Raw genomic sequence first — 21091 nt, 5'->3', positions numbered from 1 at the left:
TTAGCTGTGTGACCTTAGGCACATTATTTAACTTAGTTTTAGGTGAGTAGGTGGAGGTAACTCCCTCATCCATAAAATAAAATAATTCGATTGACTAGTCTCTCTCTAAGAGCCTAATCTCTTAGACCGAGAAAACAATCTCACGAATTTGCAGACTAGTCCAGAAAGCTAATGCAGACTGCCATTAGAACATTAGAACTTAGAACCTGGGCCTGGCCTTTGCAATCCAAAAACACAACCTCAAGCAAAGGTTTCCAGTGTAGCCTCTTTGAAGTCACAAAAGCATTTATTACAGAAGACAACTAGCCAACTGCTTTGACTTAAAGACTTTGAAATAGGGAGGGAAACTGATTTTCAAAATGGAAAGGGAGTGGGTTACCTGCTTGACAAGAAGCTTCCAGATAGGCTGAATTTGCACTTCAATGGCATTTGGGCCACAAATGAACCTCCTGTAAGACATTGGTCATTCATCAAAGTAAGAGCCCGTTAAAGAAGGCAAATTTTTACTTTCAACTCAGCTCTCAGTTCAAAATAACAACTTTTCATCCATTCTTTTCTTCAACTCCTTTTTCAGGTTTCATAATTTGTTTAAATGTTCATGAAAATGCTGCTCCTATCTTCTCCCCCCCCAAAATGCCCAATTAATTCAGGCTAAAATTTCTCCACAAAGACATTTCATTTAAATTATAAATAACACAAACCTGTATGTATGTGTTTCTGTATGAATTGATTCTCCCATCTTAAGGATGTTTCACCATAGAAATACTGCTCCAATGTCTTTCCCATGCTACTCATGAATTATTGACCCTGGGTCCCCGAAGGTCATGAATGTGGATCCCACGTTTGGGTAGGTTACGCCAAGGCAGAAAGGCTTCAGGCATAGTTCCCAAAACACACTGGGACTACAGTCATAAGATCAAGGATAAGACTAAATTTGGAAAGGTAAATTAGTAATAGGTTGGACAAAAGGTAATGAATTAGGTCAACCCAGGAAGAAAAAAAAATGGTGCCCACCTCCTGTGGGTGGACTCTCATATTTTTACAGTGACAGGGTCAGAAAGTGGGAAAGAGGAGGCTAAGGATGAATCCCATTGTTTTTGGATAATCTATCATTTAAGTGTGGACACTTTAAACAAGAGATCTTTGTCTAATGATCAGTGCATGGGGAGGAGCTGACCACCACCAGGAGGAGATACTTTGAGGTGGACAAAATGACTTTCTTCAATAAGAGAACCCAGAAGCCCTCGGTTTGTTAAGAATCAAATCAGATGATAAAAATGAAGTTGGCTAGATTTGAACAGACAGGAAATGATTGGTTCCAGGGTCATTTCCACACCAGCTATCTTTACATAGCAAGACCAGTGATAACAAAAAGCAAAGTCAATATTACAGAAATGAGAAATTATGAAAGGGAAAGAATTTCACTAACTTCAATGTGACCTGCAAACAATCCAGGGGCAGGGAGAGAGAGACAGAGAGAGACAGAGAGACAGGAGAGAGAGAGAGACAGAGACAGAGAGAGAGAGAGAGAGAAAGAGACAGACAAAAAGAGACAGACAGACAGAGACAAAAGAGAGACAGAGAGAGACAGAGAGACAGGAGAGAGAGAGAGACAGAGACAGAGAGAGAGAGAGAGAGAAAGAGAGAGAGAGAGAGAGAGAGAGAGAGAGAGAGAGAGAGAGAGAGAGAGAGAGAGAGAAAGGGAGGGGAGGGGAGGGAATGGAAGAAGGGGGGGAGGGGAAGGGAGGGGAGAGAGAAAGAAAGATCTAACTCTCAGATCCTCTGACTCCAAAGTCAATTGTCTTCTCCATGGATTAGCTTCTCTGTTTGCAGGTGTCTGGTGTCTGTCATCTCTCTAATTCCCTGAGGATTCTGAGGGAGACCATGGGAAGAGATTCAAGACTTCCATGGAAGAAGATGCCTAGGAGATTGTTCTGAGAGAGACTTCTCAGGAAAGAGCTAAGACCCTTCAAGACCAATTCCAGGCCCTTCTGGTTCTTAGTCTATGTGTCTTGGCTTGTGAGGAGGATGCCCCTTCTTAACATCTCCCCTCCTGCTCTTGTGGAGCTGAAGGAGGTTATGGTAGCAGAATGAAAGCCTGGTCAAGGCCCCAGAGAGGAGCAGTGGTTCCCTCTCCTGGAGGCATTGGGGCGGGGAGCCCTAGATTCCTACCTGATCTCTTGTTCTTCCTTCCCCAGGCCAGATCCAAATGTGTGGTGGATGTCAAAACAGGAGTTACTGTCTTCCAGAAGCCTGTGGGCACCAAGAAGGCAGATCTAGGGTGGTGATGCCATGTTCCTCTGGCCTCTGTGCCTCTAGCCCCTGCTCACCTCCCCACCCACCCACCCTTGCAAACTCACCCAACTTTCTGGAAGCGTTCCTCCACGTTGTCCCAGACATACCTAATTTTCTGCACCTGGATACACCGCACCTGGAAAAACCAAAGTGAGGAGGACACGGCCAAGGCACTAAAGTCAACCTTTGGAAAGCTCTCTGACCTTCTTATTGGAGACATGGGTTCGAGTCTCAGCTCAAGCCCCACTATCAGTGACCTAAGGCAAATCTTTAACCTTGGGCTACAGTTTTCCCATCTGTTAAATGAGAGGAGAGGCAGAATGAAGCTAGAGTCCCTCCCATCTCTCACAATCTCATTCTATCTAGCCTCTCTTCTATTAATGGTTTACAAAATTTGTATCACAATTGTAGCAGAGTTGATGAAACTCAGTCTGTCAAAGGTTATTGTCCAAGGTCCTACAGCTAGTAAGACCTCCAAGTCTGTCTTCTGACTTGGTTCAGGACCCTGACCAGTTTGCCATCCTGCCCACGTGTCCCCATAGGTGCCCCTTCCCACATGACAGAGAACCTCCCTATTCAAATCACTTACCTTTAGCTCTGGCTTCAACACAGCTCTATTGATGACTGAATGGCGGTCAGCAACAATGACATCGCCTGGCCTGGGGCTCAGGGGACTCTTCAGTATAGACAAGTAGAGGCAGACCACCGGCTTCCTGGTGTATTTCTGAAACTCATCCTAGGAAAAGACAACCCAGCTCGGGCAAATGCCCAGCATTCCTCAGGCGACCTGGTGGGTGGATCCAGGCTGCCAAGCCGCCTGTCCTGACTACCCACCTGCTGAGTGGAAGCTTCTGAGCTCAGGCCTCAGCCTGGTGGTCAGTCAGGCAATACCTCGAAAGCCAGTTGAATGGTTTGTATCTTAAATGGACTAGAGAGACAGATGTTAAAGATTTTCTCCCATTAGGATACTAACTTACACTACAGACAGCTTAATAATAATTGAATTTCATACAGTGTGATGCAATGCATTCACCAAAAACCTACTTAAGATGTCAGATATCCAGTTAGGTCTTTATCTACAGAGACAAAAATCTCCTGGAGTTTACCTTCTCCTCAGGAGACTCTAGAGGAAACTCTCTGTGAGTAGGCAGTTCATGAAAAAATAACATCTCCACTTTACACATGAAGAAACCAAGGTTCAGAGAAGGCTAGACAGCTCCCTGGAGGTGGCACAGTAACTGGTGTGGTGAGAAATAAAAGGAAAAAAAATCCCAGGCTTTTTTCCCTTATCTTGGAATCCCCCCCCCCTTCCCATATTATATTTCCTGGTCATGGAATGCTGGACCATTCCCTTAACCTTGGTTTCACCATCTGTGAAGCAGAGAAGCCTTCCTTTGTAAGTCTTGTGGGAGATGGCCTCCATGTGAGAAACCAGAGGCCCTGAACCTCCTTGCCAGAGACACAGAGAGAAATCACACAGCTTCTTGGGGAACCCCAAATATGGTTCATGTTCAAATATGTAAGCTCCCTGAGGGCAGGAATGTTCCTTTTTGCCTTTGTTCCCTGTACATTGCAGGTGTCTAAGCAATTCTCTTTTCCACTCCTTAACCAGCCAGGGAGACAGTGGACATGGGTCTATTCACCCTGAGCGGGAGCTCCAGTCCAGAACTTCTGACTCCACTGTCCATCCTTCATCCATGGAAGAAGTTGAAGGGGCTGTGGGGAGCGGGGCAGCAGAGGGGCTCAGCTGGGGAGGCCAGGTCCCTCTCATCCCACAGCATTCTCCTTTTCAAGGATGCCGTCCCACCCAAATCCCCCAGAATGAGCGCAGTTTCAGCATCTGTTGTACATGGCAGACAAGAGGAACCCACCGTTGTCCGAAGCAAAACCACATCGGCTTCCTGCAAGGGGCAGGCCACGCAGTGTGCCCACACATTCCACTGTGGTCTCCAGTAGAAGATGAGCTTCAGAAGGCCACAGGTCAGGATGGACCCCAGCAGGCAAAGGGTTCTCCGCAGGGCCTGGGTCTGGTAACCAAACACCTCCTGTGGGCAAACCAGAAGCTTCGTTCATCCTTCCTCAAGACACGTCTGAGCCAATGAGCAGAGGGGCTACAGCAGGGTCTGGAGCAGGAAGAACTCTGTTTCAACTTGTTTAGTCTGGGCTGGGCACTCCTCAATGCCCTTGGCATGAGGACCAGAACAAAGCTGTTCACAGTATATATTTTTTTGAATTCCAAGAACTTTACCTTTTTTTAAAGGTTTTTGCGAGGCAAATGGGGTTAAGTGGCTTGCCCAAGGCCACACAGCTAGGTCATTATGAAGTGTTTGAGGTCGGATTTGAACTCAGGTCCTCCTGACTCCAGGGCTGGTGCTCTATCCCCTGCGCCACCTAGCCGCCCCCATAGAGCAACCTCCTGAAATTATATTTCACAATGCCCCCTGCACCCTGGGAGCAAAGGCCAACTTTAACTTAAAAAGTGAAAAGTCAAAAAGTAGGATGAGAAAATAAGCCGCCAGTAAGAATGAACCTTGTCCTAGAAAGTTGCTGTGGTGACAGGGAAAAAGCAAACCCAAACTCCAAAGAAAATCACAATAGCAAAATGTCTCCATGCAAGGCCTCAAAGGAAAAATGTAAATTGGTCTTCGGCCCCAAAATAATTCCTGATAAAGTGCCAAAAGGACGTTAGAAAACAAGTGAGAGGGCAGCTCAGTGGCACACTGGATAGAGCACCAGCCTAGAGTCAGGAGCACCTGAGTTCAAATCCGGCCTCAGACATTTAATAATTACCTAGCTGTGTGGCCTTGGGCAAGCCACTTAACCCCATCTGCCTTGCAAAAACAAAAACAAAAAAAAAGAAAACAAATGAGATATAGAAGAATAATTGGGAAAAAGAAATGAAAGTGATTCAAAAAAATCATGAAAAATAGTCAACAATTTGCCAAAGGAGGCACCAAAAAACCTGAAGAAAACAGCACCTTAAAAAGCTGATTTGACCACATGGTAAGCAGCACAAAAATTCACTAAAAAGTAAAACTTCTTAAAAAGGAGAATTGTACAAATGGGAAAAGAGGTACAAAATTTCACTGAACAAAAAACTCTTTAAAAAGTAGCATTGGTCAAATGGAAAAGGAGACATAAAAGTTCACTGAAGAAAACAATTCCTTAAAAATCAGAATTGTGCAGGTGGAAGCTCATGATTCCATTTGACACTAAGAAACTAAAGCAAAGTGAAAGAAAGGAGAAAATAAAAGAAAATGTGAATATTTCATTGGAAAAAATGTAAGAATTATACTATCTGAAAGGCGTGATTAAAAAATAAAAGAGTCTAGACATCATCTTTTAAGATATTATTGAGGAAAACTGCCCTGATATGTAAAAACTAGAAGGTAGAATAGAAATTGAAAGAATCCACTAATCATGCCCTGAAAAAAATATCAAAATTAAAATTAATTAAATTAATTAAAATTTAAAATTTTTAAATTAAAAATTAAAGGGAATAATTCAAATGTCATGAAGCCACAGTCAATATAACACAAAATTTACCAGTGTCTACATTAAAGAATCAGAAGACTTGTAATATGATATTCCATAGGGCAAAGGACCTAGGTTTACAAGCAAGAATCACCTACCCTGAAAAACTGAGTACAATCTTTTAGAGGGGAGGAATGGATATTAAGGAAATCGAGGCCTTTCAAGCATTCTTGATGAAAACACCTAAAAAGGCGAAATAGAAAATTTGCCTTTGATATAAAAGAATCAACAGAAGAATTTTAAAATAAGGAAATGGGAAAGAGAGATAGTAAGGATTCAGTAATGTTAAGCTGTTTACTTTCATATTTGGGAAGATGATACTTGTAATCCCGAAGAAGTTTACCCATATTAGGATATTTATGATTATATACAGACAGAGGGCAGGGTGTGAGTTGACTTGGATAGGATAATATTCCCCCCAAAATAAATTTAAGGCATGAGGGGAAAAAAAAGAATGCACTGAAAGGAGGAAGGGAAATGTACAATTGGATAGATTATCTCAAGTAAAAGAGATATGAAAGTAAGAACTTTTGCAGTGGAGAGAGAGTTAGGGAGGGTGCTGGCAAGTAAAGCTTGAATCTGATTGGCATAGGAACTGCCCTTAAAGAGAGAATACAAACTAAGTAAGTATGGGAAGGGGACCACTGAGAGAAGGGAGAATGAACTGAGGGAGGCAATGATGACAGCCAAAAACATTCAAGAATGGTCATGGTGAAAGGAGAGAAAGATACACAGAGGGAAAGTAGAATGGAGAGGAAAACACTTAGTAAACATAACTGTGGATGTGAACAGGATGAACTCACCCCTAAAATAGCAGTCATAGCAGATTAGATTAAAATTCAGAATTTGACAATATTTTGATTATAAGAAACTCACTTGAATCAGAAAGACAAACCTAAAATAAAATTGAAGGGACTGGAACAGAACCTATTATGTTTTAACTGAAATTTAAAAATAAAATAAAAGCAGAATTTCAAACAAAGTTAAAGTAAAATAGATCAAATTAAAAGAAATAAACAAGGAAATGATAGCTTGCAAAAAGGTACCACAGACAATGAGGTAATATTAATTCTTAACGTGTATGCACCAAATGGTAGAGGTTGCAAATCCTTAAAGAAAAAGTTAAATGAGTTACAGGAGGAAAAAGACCATAAAATTATATTCATGGAGGACTTTAACGTTCCCCCCTCAGAACTGGATAACTCTTTTATTTTATTTTATTTTATTTTATTTTATTTTATTTTATTTTATTTTATTTTATTTTATTTTATTTTATTTTTAGAACTGATAACTCTTACAAAAAAGTAAACAAGAAAAAAGTTAAAGAGATGACTAGAATTTTAGAAAAGTTAGATGTGATAGACTTCTGGAGAAAAGTGAATGGTAATAAAAAGAAATATATCTTTTTCTCTATGGCACATGGTACCTATATAAAAATCAATCATGTCTTGGGTCATAAAAAACTTACAACCAAAGGCAGAAGAGAAGCAATATTAAATTCATCCTTTTCAGATAATAATGCAATAAAAATTACATTCAATAAAGGCTGTGGACACATAGATCAAATATTAATAACTAATGAATCTAATCCTAAAAAATGAATGAGTCAAAGAGTAAATCAAGGAAACAATAAATAATTTCTTCAAAGAAAATTACAGCAATAAGACAACATGCCAAAATTTATTGTATACAACCAAAGGAGCATATAGAGGAAAATGTATCGATTATATCAAGAAAATAGAGTGAGGGCAAAAGATCAATGAATTGGACATACAACTAAAAATATTAGACAAAGAATAAATTGCAAATCTATTGCAAATAATTATTAAAATCAAAAACAAGATTAATGAAATTGAAAGAAAATCATTGAACTAATGAACAAAACTAGGGACTGGTATAATTTTTTAAAAGGTTTTTGCAAGGTAAATGGGGTTAAGTGGCTTGCCCAAGGCCACACAGCTAGATCATTATTAAGTGTGTGAGGTCGGATCTGAACTCGGGTCCTCCTGACTTCTGAGCCGGCGCTCTATCCACCGCGCCACCCCGCCACCCCAAAACTTGTATAATTTTTAAAAAATAGATAAACCATTGGTTAGTTTTATTTTTAAAAGAAGAAAATCAAATTACCAACATCAAAAATAAAAAGATGAATTCATCTCCAGTGAAGAAGTTAAAGAAATCATTATTAATTAAATTAATTAAATATAATGAAAGTAATTACTAGTAATTATTTTGCCTGACCATGCCAGTAAATCTAGCAATCTAAGTAAAATGGATGGATATATACAAAAATATAAATTTTTTTAACTAACTGAAGAGGAAATTGAATACTTAAATAACCCTATCTTTGAAAAAGAAATTGAACAAGCTGTCAATGAACTCCTTAAGGAAAATAATCAGAAACAGATGAATTTGTAAGTGAATCCTGCTAAGCAATTAAAGAATAATGTTATAAAATTATTATATATACATATATGTGTGTATTTTAATTCTATATAATCTATTTGGGAAAATAGGAAAAGGAGTCAACACATTTCTTTTACAACACAAATATGATGCTGATACCTAAACCAGAAAAAGTATAGTAACAAAGAAGCTTTCTTAAATAATACAACAGTATGTATGAATATATATTTATATACATATATATTTTTATACACAAATATATAAAACCATCAACATACATTATCTATAAAAAAGATGAGCTAGAAACTTTTCCAGTAAGATCATGGGTGAAGTAAAGGATGCACATTATCACCACTATTATTCAATATTGTTCTAGAAATGCTAACTATAGCAATAAGAAAAGAAGAAACGGAAGGCATTAGAGTAGGCAATGAGGAAGAATAATGATCTTCCTTTGTAATGATATGATGTTTTACTCAGAGTCCTAGAGAATCAACAACATAAAATGTTGTTCAGTCACTTCAGTCATGTCTGATTCTTCATGACCTCATTTGGGGTTGGCTTTTTTCTTTTTATTTATTGATTTAGCATTTATTATTTAAGTTTAAGAACAGGTCATGTCATGAGTGTGGAGCACATTGAGAAGAAAGAGTCAAAGATGGCATCCCAGGGAGGGAGAAGATGGAACAGATGGGGAGAGCCTCTCATCTGTGTCTGCTCTAGGGAGGTTGACCCTGATTTGTGAGCCTTGGTCCAGGGCATACAGTGGAGTCCATGACAAGTTGAAGTTTCAGGAAACATTGTTGTATGACCCAAGTGACACATGCAGCCAAAGGTGGGGACTGAGGTTCTCCTTGGATCAGGGGCGCCACTTTGTTTTATGGAACTGAAGCATGAAAATTGGACAAGTTCTATCCCATTCATCTCAATTCTTATGAAGCATTCATGTGGTGGAAGTCTTTGTGCTAAGGAATTCTTCCATGGGCTCTCAACTTCTTAGCCTTTGCTTCCAGTTTCTTTGAATACCACCTCCCTTTTGTGGGCTGCTTGCCCAAGCTCTATTACTTGATCCTTAAGGGATCTGATCCAAATGAAGTGAATACATAGTTCTGGCTTAGATCCTTTGGGTTTCTACTCATGTTTACTGCTATAGTTTTCTTTAGAATCATTTTATTCATATTTCCCAGAAGTTTATGCTTTTCACCAGTGACTGTCAGTTCACACATTCTAGCAAAGCCCCAGATTCCTCAGCAGATTCTGTGGCCCTCTTGGTTGTGTCCACCACTGCATTATCTAGACTTGGGAAGGAGGAGGAAAGGGGAAGGAAGGGAAGGGAAGCAGAGAGGAAGGAAGGATGAAAGTCTGAAGTGGTGAGGAGGAGTTTTCTTGACAGAGTTATGGAGTGCTTTGTCATTTCCTTCTCCAGCTCATTTTACAGATGGAAAAACTGAGGCAAGCAGGGAAAAAGAAAAATCTGAAACCAGATTTGAGCTTATGAAGTTGAATAGTCCTGACTCCAGGCCCCAGGACTTTATGCACTGCTACACCTAGCTCCCCCTGAAACAACTGGAAAAAAATATTAATTTTTCATGGTTAGGCTAAGCCAATATAAAAATAATGAAAACTAATTTATATGTTCAGTGCCATACCAATCAAACTATATTAAAATGTATTTTAGAGTTAGAAAAAATAAAAACAAAATTAATCCAGAAGAAAAAATGGTCAAGTCTATCAAGGGAACAGATGCTTTAAAAAATGTAGCGAGGGAGGGAAGATAGCCAGATTCCAAACTGTATTACAAAGTGGTAATCATCAAAATGATCTGGTACTGAATAAGAAATGAAGTGGTGGATCCAAAGACTAGATTAGATACACAATACACAATACACACTAGTAAAAGATCATAGTAGCCAAGTGTTAAACCCAAAGATCCACGCTTTTGGAACTTCTTGGAAAACTGGAAAGCAGTTGTGCAGAATCTAGGTATAGAGAAGCACACTACACAATGTACCCAGATAAAGTCAAAATTAGTGCGTGATTTATACATAAAGGGTGATTCTAGAAACAAATGTGGGGATTGTGGAATAATCTACCTGTCATATCTATGGATAAGGGAAGAATTGAAGACCAAAAAAGAGAAAGAGAACATTATGAAATGTAAAATGGATCATTTTTATTAAATTAAATGAAAAGATTTTAAGCAAACAAAACCAATGCAGCAAAAATAAGAAGGAAAGCAGAAAACTAAGGTGGGGAGGATTTCTCTAATAAAAACCTCATTTGTCAAATATAGAGAATTAGAGTCAGTTTTATCAGAATATGAGTCACACTCCTCAAATGATAAATGGCCAAAGGACATGAACAGATAGTTTTCAGACAAGAAATTCAGAACTTTCTCTAATCATATATAAAAATGCTCTGAAGCACTATTGATTAGAGAAATGCAAATTAATACAACTCTAAAATATCACTATATACCTATCAGAGTAGATAATATGAAAAGGAAAATGATATATGTTGTAGTTAATGTAGAAAAAATGTGACATTGATGCACTGTTAGTGGAGTTGTGAATTAATCCAATAATTCTGGAGAACAATTTGGAATTATATCCAAAGGACTATAAAACTGTGCCTACCCTTTGATCCAGCAATATTACTATTACACCTGTATTTCAAAGAGATTTTTTAAAAAAGGAAAAGGACCCAGATGAACAAAAATCTTTATAGTAAGCTTGTAGTGGCAAAGAATTAGAAACTGAGGGAATACCCATCCTTTAGAGAATGACTGTGGTTTATGATTGTGGTGAAATACTTGGGCTATAAGAAATGATGAGCAGGGTGGTTTTAGAAAAACCTCAAAAGACTTCCATGAAGTGAGCAGAACCAGGAGAATATTGTACACAGAAACAGAAATATTGTAATGTTGATGACAATGACTTAGCTATTCTCAGAACAACAATGATCCAAGACAATTCTGAAAGATTTCTGATAATTTTTTTAATGTTATCCATCTTTAGAGAAAGATGAAGTTTGAATTCAACAATGTAGATTGTTTTTTAGCTTCATTTTTCTTGGGTTGTTATTTTTTTGGGGGGAAGGGGGAATCTTTCCACAACTTATTTAATATGGAAATGTGTTTTTCATTTCTGCATATGTATAATCTCTATCAAATTGCTTGCCATCTCAAGGGAAGGAGAGGCAGGGAGGCAATTTGGATTTTTTAAATGAACATTATAAATTGTATTCACATGTAATTGGGGAAAAAATAAAATTGGATAAAAGAATTGGAGATGAAGCTCATCCCCAGGGTAAGAAAAAGATGCATGAAGGGTGTGAATGGATTGCAATTAGAAAACAGGATTTATGAAGGACAATTGGTATAAAGCATGTCATGAAACAGCATATGACAAGGAAGATACCCCTCCTCAAATGGCAAGGCTATTGTCATTAATACCAGGAAAAAAAGCCTTTGTAGCAAAGTGATTTCAAAATTCCAGAAAGCATAGAAGCTCCATTTTCTTTTTAGGTTTTTGCAAGGCAGTGGGGTTAAGTGGCTTGCCCAAGGCCACACAGCTCATTCTGAAATGTCTGAGGTCGAATTTGAACTCAGTTCCTCCTGACTCCAGGGCTGGTGCTCTATCCACTGCGCCACCTAGCCGCCCCAGAAGGACCATTTTAATGTAATAAAAAGCTTATATAAATCTCCAAACTCCTATGAAATCCAATGGGAAAACATTTAAAATTTTACCAATAAGCAAAGGAGTAAAGATGTCACAGTTCTCCATTATCATTTATATAGTCGTAAGAAATCCTGGCCAGAGGAAAAAGAAGAGGGGGAAATTAAAAGCATAAACATTGTCAAAGAGGCAAAAGAATTAGCATTATTTGCAGTCATTAGGGTTTATTTAGAAAGTTCCTGAGAATTTGCCATGAAACTAATTGAAACAATTAATAAAATCAGCAAAATAGCAGTATAAAAAAATATCCCCTCATTCATTCTTAGCAATAACCAAATCCAGAAGCAAGATAGAAAAGAAAATCTCATTCAAAATAATCACCAATTTCTAAAAATATCTTAGGGTGAAATTACCAAGATAAACTCTGGATTTGTAAAAATAAATTAAATACAATTTACAAAAGTAAAAAATGAAAGCAAATGGAAGGATATCAATTAATCCGGAAAAAGTTTTGACTAATCTGATAAGCATTGTATCATGAATATCTAAATGTAATCTTATACAAATCAAAGTTTCAAGGAAGCTTATAGAACTATTAGGTCTGTGGATATGAAGGAACAAACGTTCTAGGAGCTCACGGGAAAATTTTTTAGAATCAAAATGAAATGAGATCTCAAATTTTATTTAGAGACAAATAATTATCAAAATTCTTTGGTACTGGCTTTAAATATAGAAAAACAAATCACTGGAAAAGGTAAGGTAAAAAATCAGAAACAACCAAACCCAACAACACCATGGATAACATATTCAAAAATATAAACTCCTTGAAGGAGAATGTCTAACTTGTCATGAAAGAACTGGGAAAACTGAAAAGTGATTCAGTTGGAATTAGTTTTACATCAGCTCAAGATATTTATGCAATTTGAATATTTATAAAACTTAGAGGATGAGATCAACTATGGTTCAGGGAGACCACTCCGCAAAACTAGGGGAAGGGGAGAACTCCAAAGATAAAATAGAAAATTTTTATTACATGAAACTGAAAACTTTTCCATAGATATAATCAATACATCTGAAGTATGAAGGGGAAGTTGTAGTTTAGAAGGGAAAATCTTTACAGCAAACAAATACGCTATTGATATTGGACTGATTTCATGGGAAAAGGGAAAGATAGCTAATGGATAGCTCACAGGCTTATTTTCATTGACATATTGTCAGAAAAAAAGTGAGAAGAATGCCCAGACTACGGGGTAGACCCTTGTGACAATCTTTTGGGAAGATATGAATAAAGGAGAGGAAATGGGATGCTCAGAATTTGCATGTTTTTAAATAAATATTATTCATTTAATCTTTGCAATAATATATTGGAAGGTAGGTCCACTTATTATCCCTATTTTATATTTGAGGAAATGAAAAAGTGAAGCAAAAAGGGAAATCTAAGGTTGGATTTTTAACTCAGGTCTTCCCAAGTCCAAGTCTAGCACCTGTACACTGTGGTACCACCAGGTACAACACATGCTCATGGTTTGGGATGGCTGATGATCTGTGTCATTGGGAAAAAATGCCCATGTTGATTGGAATATAGGAATATGAGACAGTAAGGAGCAATCTTTTAATGATCAGAGAGATAATGAGGTGAAATGGGTTGTTTCTAAATATAATGGGTTCCCCTTCAGTGACTATCTCCAGCAAAAGATTAAATGATCACCTGCCAGGAATGCTGCAGAGAGGATTATTGTTCAGGTGTAAGTTGGACTGGAAGGACAGTGAGGTTTTTTCCAAGGTCATCTATAGCAGACAGACATAAATTCTGTGATTCTTTATCTTGATGAGCTCTCACTAAGTGGAGTGAATGGCAGACCAGTGCAGAAGGAAAAGAGGCTCAAAGAAGGTAACTCCTTTATCCATCCTTGTTTACGGTGATAATGTGCCAAGACCTAGGCACCAGCTGCTATTGTTGGATGCTACCAGTGACTGTAGCTAGAACAGCTGAGGAAACATGTGGCCAGGGCTTATATGCAGTTTGCCACCAGTGGATACCACCTTTGAGGATACCATCAGTGACTGGAGTTGAAGCCCTCCACATTAACAATGTCCCTGGTATACCAATATTAGGGTCCTTGAAAGCCTAAGACATGGTCAGAGTGAAGTTTTGCCCAGGTAATGAGAAGATCTGAGTGGTAATTGAGAGAGAAGGTATTAGCCGGGGACACATTATTACCAAAGTGGTGGCAGATTTTCCTGCCATCTGTTGGAAAAGAATGTGGACTTGTCAATGCCAAAGCAACTTTCTGAGATTCATTGCCTGATGAGAGAAGGTGACTGGTGAGGATGACTTGTGCATCCTTGATAAATGGCCCTCTTCATTCTCAGCAACATTCCCTTCTAGGTCATTTATTAGCTTGCCCAGAGACACATGCCTGGGAGAAGACTTTGAGCATTTGGTTGGAAAAAAGACTCAAATACCTTGCACCCTTTCAGTACAGGTGCTCAGTACTTTTTGGGGGTTTTTTTCCAAGGCAATGAGGTTAAGTGGCTTGCCCAAGGCCACACAGCTAGGTAATTATCAAGTGTCTGAGACTGGATTTGAACCCAGGTACTCCTGACTCCAGGGCCGGTGCTCTATCCATTGCTCCACCTAGCTGCCCCTATCCACTGGGCCACCTAGCCACCCCAGATGCTCAATACTTTAATGATCCTTCATTGGTTACAGGACTTGATTTATTTGATGATGATCTCAATTTCCCTTTGGATCAATTACCTCCAAAACCCTTTGCATTTTCCCAAATAGTCTAACTTTTCTCCAGACTGCATGAAGTCTGCCCCAACTTGATGCTGATGTTTTTCACTTCCTGGTGGAAGGCACTGGAGTAGAAGAGGAAAGGGTGTGTGTGTGTGTGTGTGTGTGTGTGTGTGTGGAGAGAGGCAGGTAATTATAGCATCATTTTCAATATGAAAAGGTAGATGGAAATATAAAGAGTCTTCAAACTTTGAAATATCTAGCTGATACCTCATTTTGTAGAGGTGACAAATTGAGGTCCAGAGAGGGAAAGGGCTATAGAGAAGCTTTCCCATCAAGTCAACAGTAGGACATGAACTCAAGTGTCCTGAGTCTTCATCCTCATGGACCACTTGCTTCACAAGAGGCAATTGCCCAGGGTCTGGGGGGAGAGAGGGGCAAAGCTTCAATCAGGGTAAAGTGTGGTTTGTGGACGATTCTTTTCATCTTCTTTCCGCTGGATTTCAGAGATGTTGGTCAAGGAAAAGGATGGTCATTGATGGGGCTATAACCCTGACCTTGTACCTTTCCTTGAGGATGGGTAAGATAACTGAGTCTGGAAGGAAGCAAATGGAAGAGTCAACTCCAAAGCCTTTCAGACTTTGACTGCTTTTCTGTCTGTGTCTGTCTGTCAGTCTATTTGTCTGCCTGTCTGCCTGTCTACATGTCTATCACACACAAATACACATACAAACACATATGCATACATTTATGTTTGTGTCCCATGGTTGTCCTACAACATATAAACCTGGCCACATGTGTCCTCACAAGGACATGAGGACAACGCTAGCTCTCACTTCCTCAGGTTTTGTGAGGTGAAAATGAAATGTGGGATCTGAAGCCCTTTTAAAGCTCCAAAAAGGGAGACTCAGTTTCCAGATGAGTTCCAGAGGGACAATCCACTCAGTCAGGGACCTGAGGTCTAAGTGGAGCCACAATGTGAACCTCAGTCCTCTGAGCCCAGATCCTGTCTGCTTTCCACCAGGTTTGCCTCTGACACTCCCTAGATAACCCCTCTGTATCTCAGGCATCTCCCCAGAACTTAGAGATTAAGTCTCAGATGAGAATTGTCCACATTGGTCAAATCCCAGGCCCGCGGTGAATTGCCATTATGTAAAACTAGGGCTGGTGGAAGAGAAGAAAGACCCAGTCTGCCATAGGCCTGTTGCCGGTTTAGCCTTCATTAGGAGAGATCTCACCCGCCAGATCCTCCAGTTCCAAGGGACTTCACTGAAGTGGAACAAGCAGAGGAGGCCCAACCTTCTAGCCTCTAACACTATTTTTGCTCCAAACAGCCCCACTCCTTCATCTTGCCAAGTGCCTCCATCACCATTCTCCCTTCCTGATGCAAGGAGAACTTTGTTCTGGCAGCCTCATCCGGACATCTTCTAGTTTCTCAACTTCTCTTTCAGTCTTTAGGAGAGTACAATTGGCTCCCAAATCTGCACCCAACCTTTCAGTGAAGGCAAACCCAGACTCACACTCAGGCTAAGCTTGGGGGCACCTAAAACCCGGAGAGTGTTTTCAGAACACTGTGGAAAAGTCAGGACTCATACCGATCCTGCCCTTGGGGAATGTGATTATTATTCCTTAAACTTGATGTCCCACACATTTCAGTCCAGACAGACAAGCCACAAGAAAACAGCTCTGCCTCACTTCTGTAAACAGAAGATGATTTTTAAAAATTATTTCCTTGAGTCTTTTAAAATAGAGTTGGGTGAGCAGAGTTTGGGTGAGGTTCCCTTTAATCAAGTCAATTTAGTCATTAAACAGTGCTTAGAGAGAGCTGGCTCAATTGTAAACAGGCCCAGGGTTACCTTCTTCATCCCATCAAGAGCCCCTCCAGCTAGCTCCACTGCTTGGCAGTTTTTTAGGATGAGGTAGCCCTTTTGCTGGAATATTGAATATCAAATTGGACCTTGATCTTTGAGTCCCCCCCCCCCCCCGGTTCCCTCTGCCTCTTCCTGCCTTTTCTTGCCCCATTCTAGTTTGAGGGGTCTTTCATTGGACAAGCTTGAGGTGAGGTTTTAGAACATACCTTCTGATGGCCAAGGCTATTTAAGAATGAAAGGAGGTCTTCATTTGGGGGGAAGTGGCTCTTTACTAGACACTTCCCCAACACACACACACACACACACACACACACACACACACACACACACACACACACACACACACACACACACACACACACACACACACACTGGTGAAGTCTACAATTTAGAAAAGTATCAATAAATGTGCTAATTCTGTTTGGCTCTTTCTTAAGGCTAAAATCTCTGGTAATATTTGTCCCCAGTTAGGCCAAACTCTGCATGGTGACTTTTCCCTGAGCCCCCTCCTCTGCCTCTAGATTATTGGTAGTCCTGTTGTGCTTCCTGGATAGTTGGATCTTTGCCCACTTAGGTTTAGGCTAATAAACCCACCACAAGGTGTTTGTCTGAATTGAATGGAAATAAGGAGCCCATGGGGGCACCATTCAGGATCCCTGAAAGATGACCCCAGATTTGTGGTTCTTCTCATCAGTGCCCAGGTAAGCCTTCCAAGCTCACTGGGATCAAAGGAAAGAACATTAGCTTACATGAACTCTGTCTTTGTGTGAGTGAGTGAATGCATGCATGTGTGTGTGTGTGTGTGTGTGTGTGTGTGTGTCTGTGTGTGTGTGTCTGTGTGTGTGTGTCTGCATGTGTGTCTGTGTGTCTGTGTGTGTGTGTGTGTGTGTCTGTGTGTGTGTCTGTGTGTGTGTGTGTATCCTGAACTCTGTAGGGAAGGTCATGGAATAAAGAACCTTAGAAGAGAAAAATGGGAGAAAAGCCTGGAAGGAGGAAAGTTTTCCCTCCCTTGTGGTCTAGGTGGAGGTGACAAGAGTATACCCAGGGCCAACAGCCAATGTGTACTTCAGAGAGGGCCTTGTTTCTTCTTAATTATTCCAGACACCAACACTGGATCTTAAGCCTCATATAACTCTGCTGCCTCAGTTTTCTCTCTCTGACTATGGGGCCACTAAGTCGTGGCCCACAAAGAGCTCTCCTGAGGACCAAATGAGAAGACCCCCACCTATTAAGCAGAGACTTCAGAACTAAAGAGAGATGAAAAAAGAAACAACACTTCTTTGACACCTATGTCAGCAAGGTGACACAGTGGATAGAGTGATAGACTTGAAGTCAGGAAGAATGATCAGACTTCAGATACTTTCCAGCTGTGTGACCCTGGGCAAGTCACTTAATCTCTGTTTGCCTTAATCTATTGGAGAAGAAAATGGCAAACCTTTCCAGTATTTTTGCCAAGAAAACTTTAAATGAGATCACGGAGAGTCAGACACAACAGAAAATGATTCAGCAACAACAAATAATAGGCAACTACGATACGTCAAAAACTGTGTTGCTTATCCATACAGTATGTAGAGTCCGTGCCCAATTGGCCCCACAATTGTACTCAAAACAAACCAGAAAAGGCCTCCACCTACAGAGTGAAGAAAGGATCTAATGAATTCTGACAAGTGAAGAAAGGATCTAATGAATTCTGACAACTACTTCTGAAAGGCAGAGGGCAGCTCCATGGTGGAGAAAATCCAGGATCTGGGTTCAAATCTTTCCTCTACCATTGTGTAGGCTTCCTAGGCAAGTCACTTCATCTCTCTATGCCTCTGTTTCCTTTTCTATAAAATGAGAAGATTTGACTCAAGGGTCCCCAAGATTCCTTCCAGCTTTAACTCACAGGATTCAAGAAGGTTTTCCTTATAGACAGGGAAATGACTCTAGGTTCCTGCATAAACAGTCTTTTCACTCCCCAAGACTCCCTCTTTAAAACCCCTCTCCCCACCTGATTTTTTTCCTGGGACTGTGTTATATCAAATTTGTTGGGGGGATTAGGAACACATAGAAGAGTTGGGAAGGGGGACCTTGGAAGATAATTACTCTCATTCACATTAAAAACGCTTATGGGGCTGATCTCTGGTGACCAGCCTGGCAATATGGATCTCTCCTGATGTATTTAATAAACTCTTTTTAATTCTTTAAAAAAACAAGTCTACTGGCAAGCCCACATAGAGCGATTTGGCTTGGTTTTTAAAAAGACACTCAGTTCTTACAAACCTCCTGCTCTCCCTTGGCTGCAAGCCTGGTAATTGTGAACTAACATTATCCTGATAAAGAGAAGCAAGTAAGAGAGTTGGGGGAGTAAGGAGAAGGGATTAACTAGTTTCATGTGGGAAGAAACTGAGGCCCAGAATGAGGGAAGGTCATCTAGATGCCACAGCTAGCTCAGACCCCTGGCTCCCCATGTGGGGCACAGGCTGCCCCCCATGATCTAAGGACCAAACCGTCTCCATTCTCCCCTGGCTCCCCACAACCCCAAACACTGTCTGGTTTAGAGGGAACCCAACTCAAAAGAAAACAACAGTCATGGACAAGCATTATTGCCCTTTGCCAAAGTCATCCACTTACAGTCTAGTAAAAAAGAGAAGAGGTAGAGATGACTCCAATACCTCTGAAAGATACTTTCCCCCTTATCTTGCAGGCTGACCACAGGATTGTGAATGTCCACCCCTCCCACACTCATTTTGCAGAGGACTCACCAAGGTCACCTCTTGAGAACACACACTATCCCTCAGGGTGGATAAGAGCTCAGGTCATCCAACTCTGGAAGCAGGGTTCTGTCCAGGGATCACAGCCCATCATGCACCGTGCTGTGCTGCCCCCAATAATGAATGACCTGCCTCAAAGCTGGTTTCCCACAGACCTGCAGACCCCGGGAAGCTTCAGCTCCCTCCAGAGACCAAGCACAAGATGACTCTGCTGGGTCAAGGGCCACCTACCAGTTCATTGTCCTCTCCCGGATTAAGCAAGGCCCAGTGACCTCTCTTGTGGTTCTCCTCCATGTGAATGCCCTCCTGCCCCCTGCCAAGGTCTGCCCACAACTAATCCTTCAGGGAGCACCTCGCCAAGGCCAAGTGGAAGGCTGAGCACCAAATACCTTTCATCCCCGCTGGGCAATGGTGTTTAAATCTCCTACCACACCTCTTCCTTATTGGACTAACAGAGGTGAGCCGGGGAGGCCAAGGGGGTTCCCATGCTACCAGCCTGCCTTAATTTCTCTCCTCTGGTTTTGGCTGCTGAGTCAACTTAGGGAGGCAGAAACCATATGAACAGTGGTTGGACAGGAAAGTATAATCACTTAATTTCCCACCTCCAAGTGTTGAAGCTGAGCCAAGCACACCCAGAATGGAGGAGATCCCTCCTGAGCCAGAGAGATTGGCAAACTAGGAAGGTTCAGAGACTTGACTTGGGGGAAAGGGGCAAGCAAAATGCCCAGGCTGGGAGCCCCGGGAGGCAGAAAACCAGAGAAGTGCTCCTGGCACTGACTGGAAAATGGGCTTGGAGGCTGGAAGGAAGAAGAGGCTGGGGGGAAAAGTGGGGATCAAACAGGAGCAAGAGTCAAGGCGGATGGGAGAGCAGCAAAGCCCTCCCCACCCCAACTTTGTTCTCTCCAGAAAATGCATTCACATTTTGAAAAGGCTGGAGAACCCCCTGGGTCACTCAACCAACAAATTAGCCTCCAACCTGGACTCCAAGCCCTCCAGGAAAGGACAGCCCTACTCTCCCCTAATTCTCTGGTGCTCCATTACCTCATTTGTCACATGAGGCAGTTGAACCAGATGAACTCTCCCTATGGTGGCAAGCTGAAGGACAATTGGGCCATCCAAAAGAGCAAAGTGTAACCCCAAGTCCATTGTTTACTCTAGAGAATCTAAGAGGTTTCTGTGGCATTGCTATTCTGGGGGAAGGAAGGAGGGAAGGAAAAGAGGAAGGGAGGAAGAAAGGAAGGAAGGAAGGAAGGGAGGGAGGGAGGAAGGAAGGAAGGAAGGAAGGAAGGAAGGAAGGAAGGAAGGAAGGAAGGAAGGAAGGGAAGGAGGGAGGGAGGGAGAGAGGAAGGAATTGAAGGTGGGAGGGAGGAAGGGAAGGAAAGAAGGGAAGGAGGGATTGAATTTTATGCCTTTGTAATAGGTCTTGAAAATTACGGTTCTCTTTTCCAGAAAAAAAGACTGTCAAAGAGACAAGTCAGAGAGTTGAAGAAGTCCATAGTTTTTCCTCCATGTAGCTCCTGCAATGGTTATTTCATGAGTTGAAGGGTTCAAGTCTTGATTGGTTTAGATGCACTCCCCAATGATGCTGACATGTTCCATGCTGGCTGTGTAGTCATAGACTGCCTGCATGGACAGGAGCACAGTGGAGTTGTGTGACTATCCAACCACACTGTCCAGAAATGGAGATTTGTGGTAAATGTCAATGAGAGGGAAGCGGGGGGGGGCCTCCTGCCCTTGGAAGAGAACTATATGATGGAAAGAGGTCTGGATCTGGAGATCCAGGCTTGGTCTTAGCAGTTTCATTACTTACCCATG

At 41.1% G+C, this 21091-nt stretch overlaps 1 protein-coding gene across 7 annotated transcripts in view; it reads right to left on the bottom strand.

The window, feature by feature from the left end:
• LOC141490570 (putative cation-transporting ATPase 13A4) overlaps positions 1 to 21091 on the bottom strand; it is a 195360-nt gene that overhangs the window by 66071 nt on the left and 108198 nt on the right. For 6 of the 7 annotated variants that reach the window (XM_074190614.1, XM_074190617.1, XM_074190616.1 and 3 more), the window contains 5 exons: positions 4167 to 4340; positions 2885 to 3031; positions 2361 to 2431; positions 2173 to 2253; positions 380 to 449 (listed from right to left, as the gene is read on the bottom strand). In XM_074190614.1, the coding sequence (XP_074046715.1) occupies positions 380 to 449; positions 2173 to 2253; positions 2361 to 2431; positions 2885 to 3031; positions 4167 to 4340 (543 nt within the window). Of the gene's footprint in view, positions 1 to 379; positions 450 to 2172; positions 2254 to 2360; positions 2432 to 2884; positions 3032 to 4166; positions 4341 to 19507; positions 19781 to 21091 lie in introns of those variants that run through there. The other variant, XM_074190621.1, reaches the window with a different exon arrangement.

This window comes from Macrotis lagotis, chromosome 6 (assembly GCF_037893015.1).
Source record: "Macrotis lagotis isolate mMagLag1 chromosome 6, bilby.v1.9.chrom.fasta, whole genome shotgun sequence".
Taxonomy (NCBI): Eukaryota; Metazoa; Chordata; class Mammalia; order Peramelemorphia; family Peramelidae; genus Macrotis; species Macrotis lagotis.
Note: the sequence above shows the minus strand (reverse complement) of the source record. Positions and strands in the feature narration are given on the sequence as shown.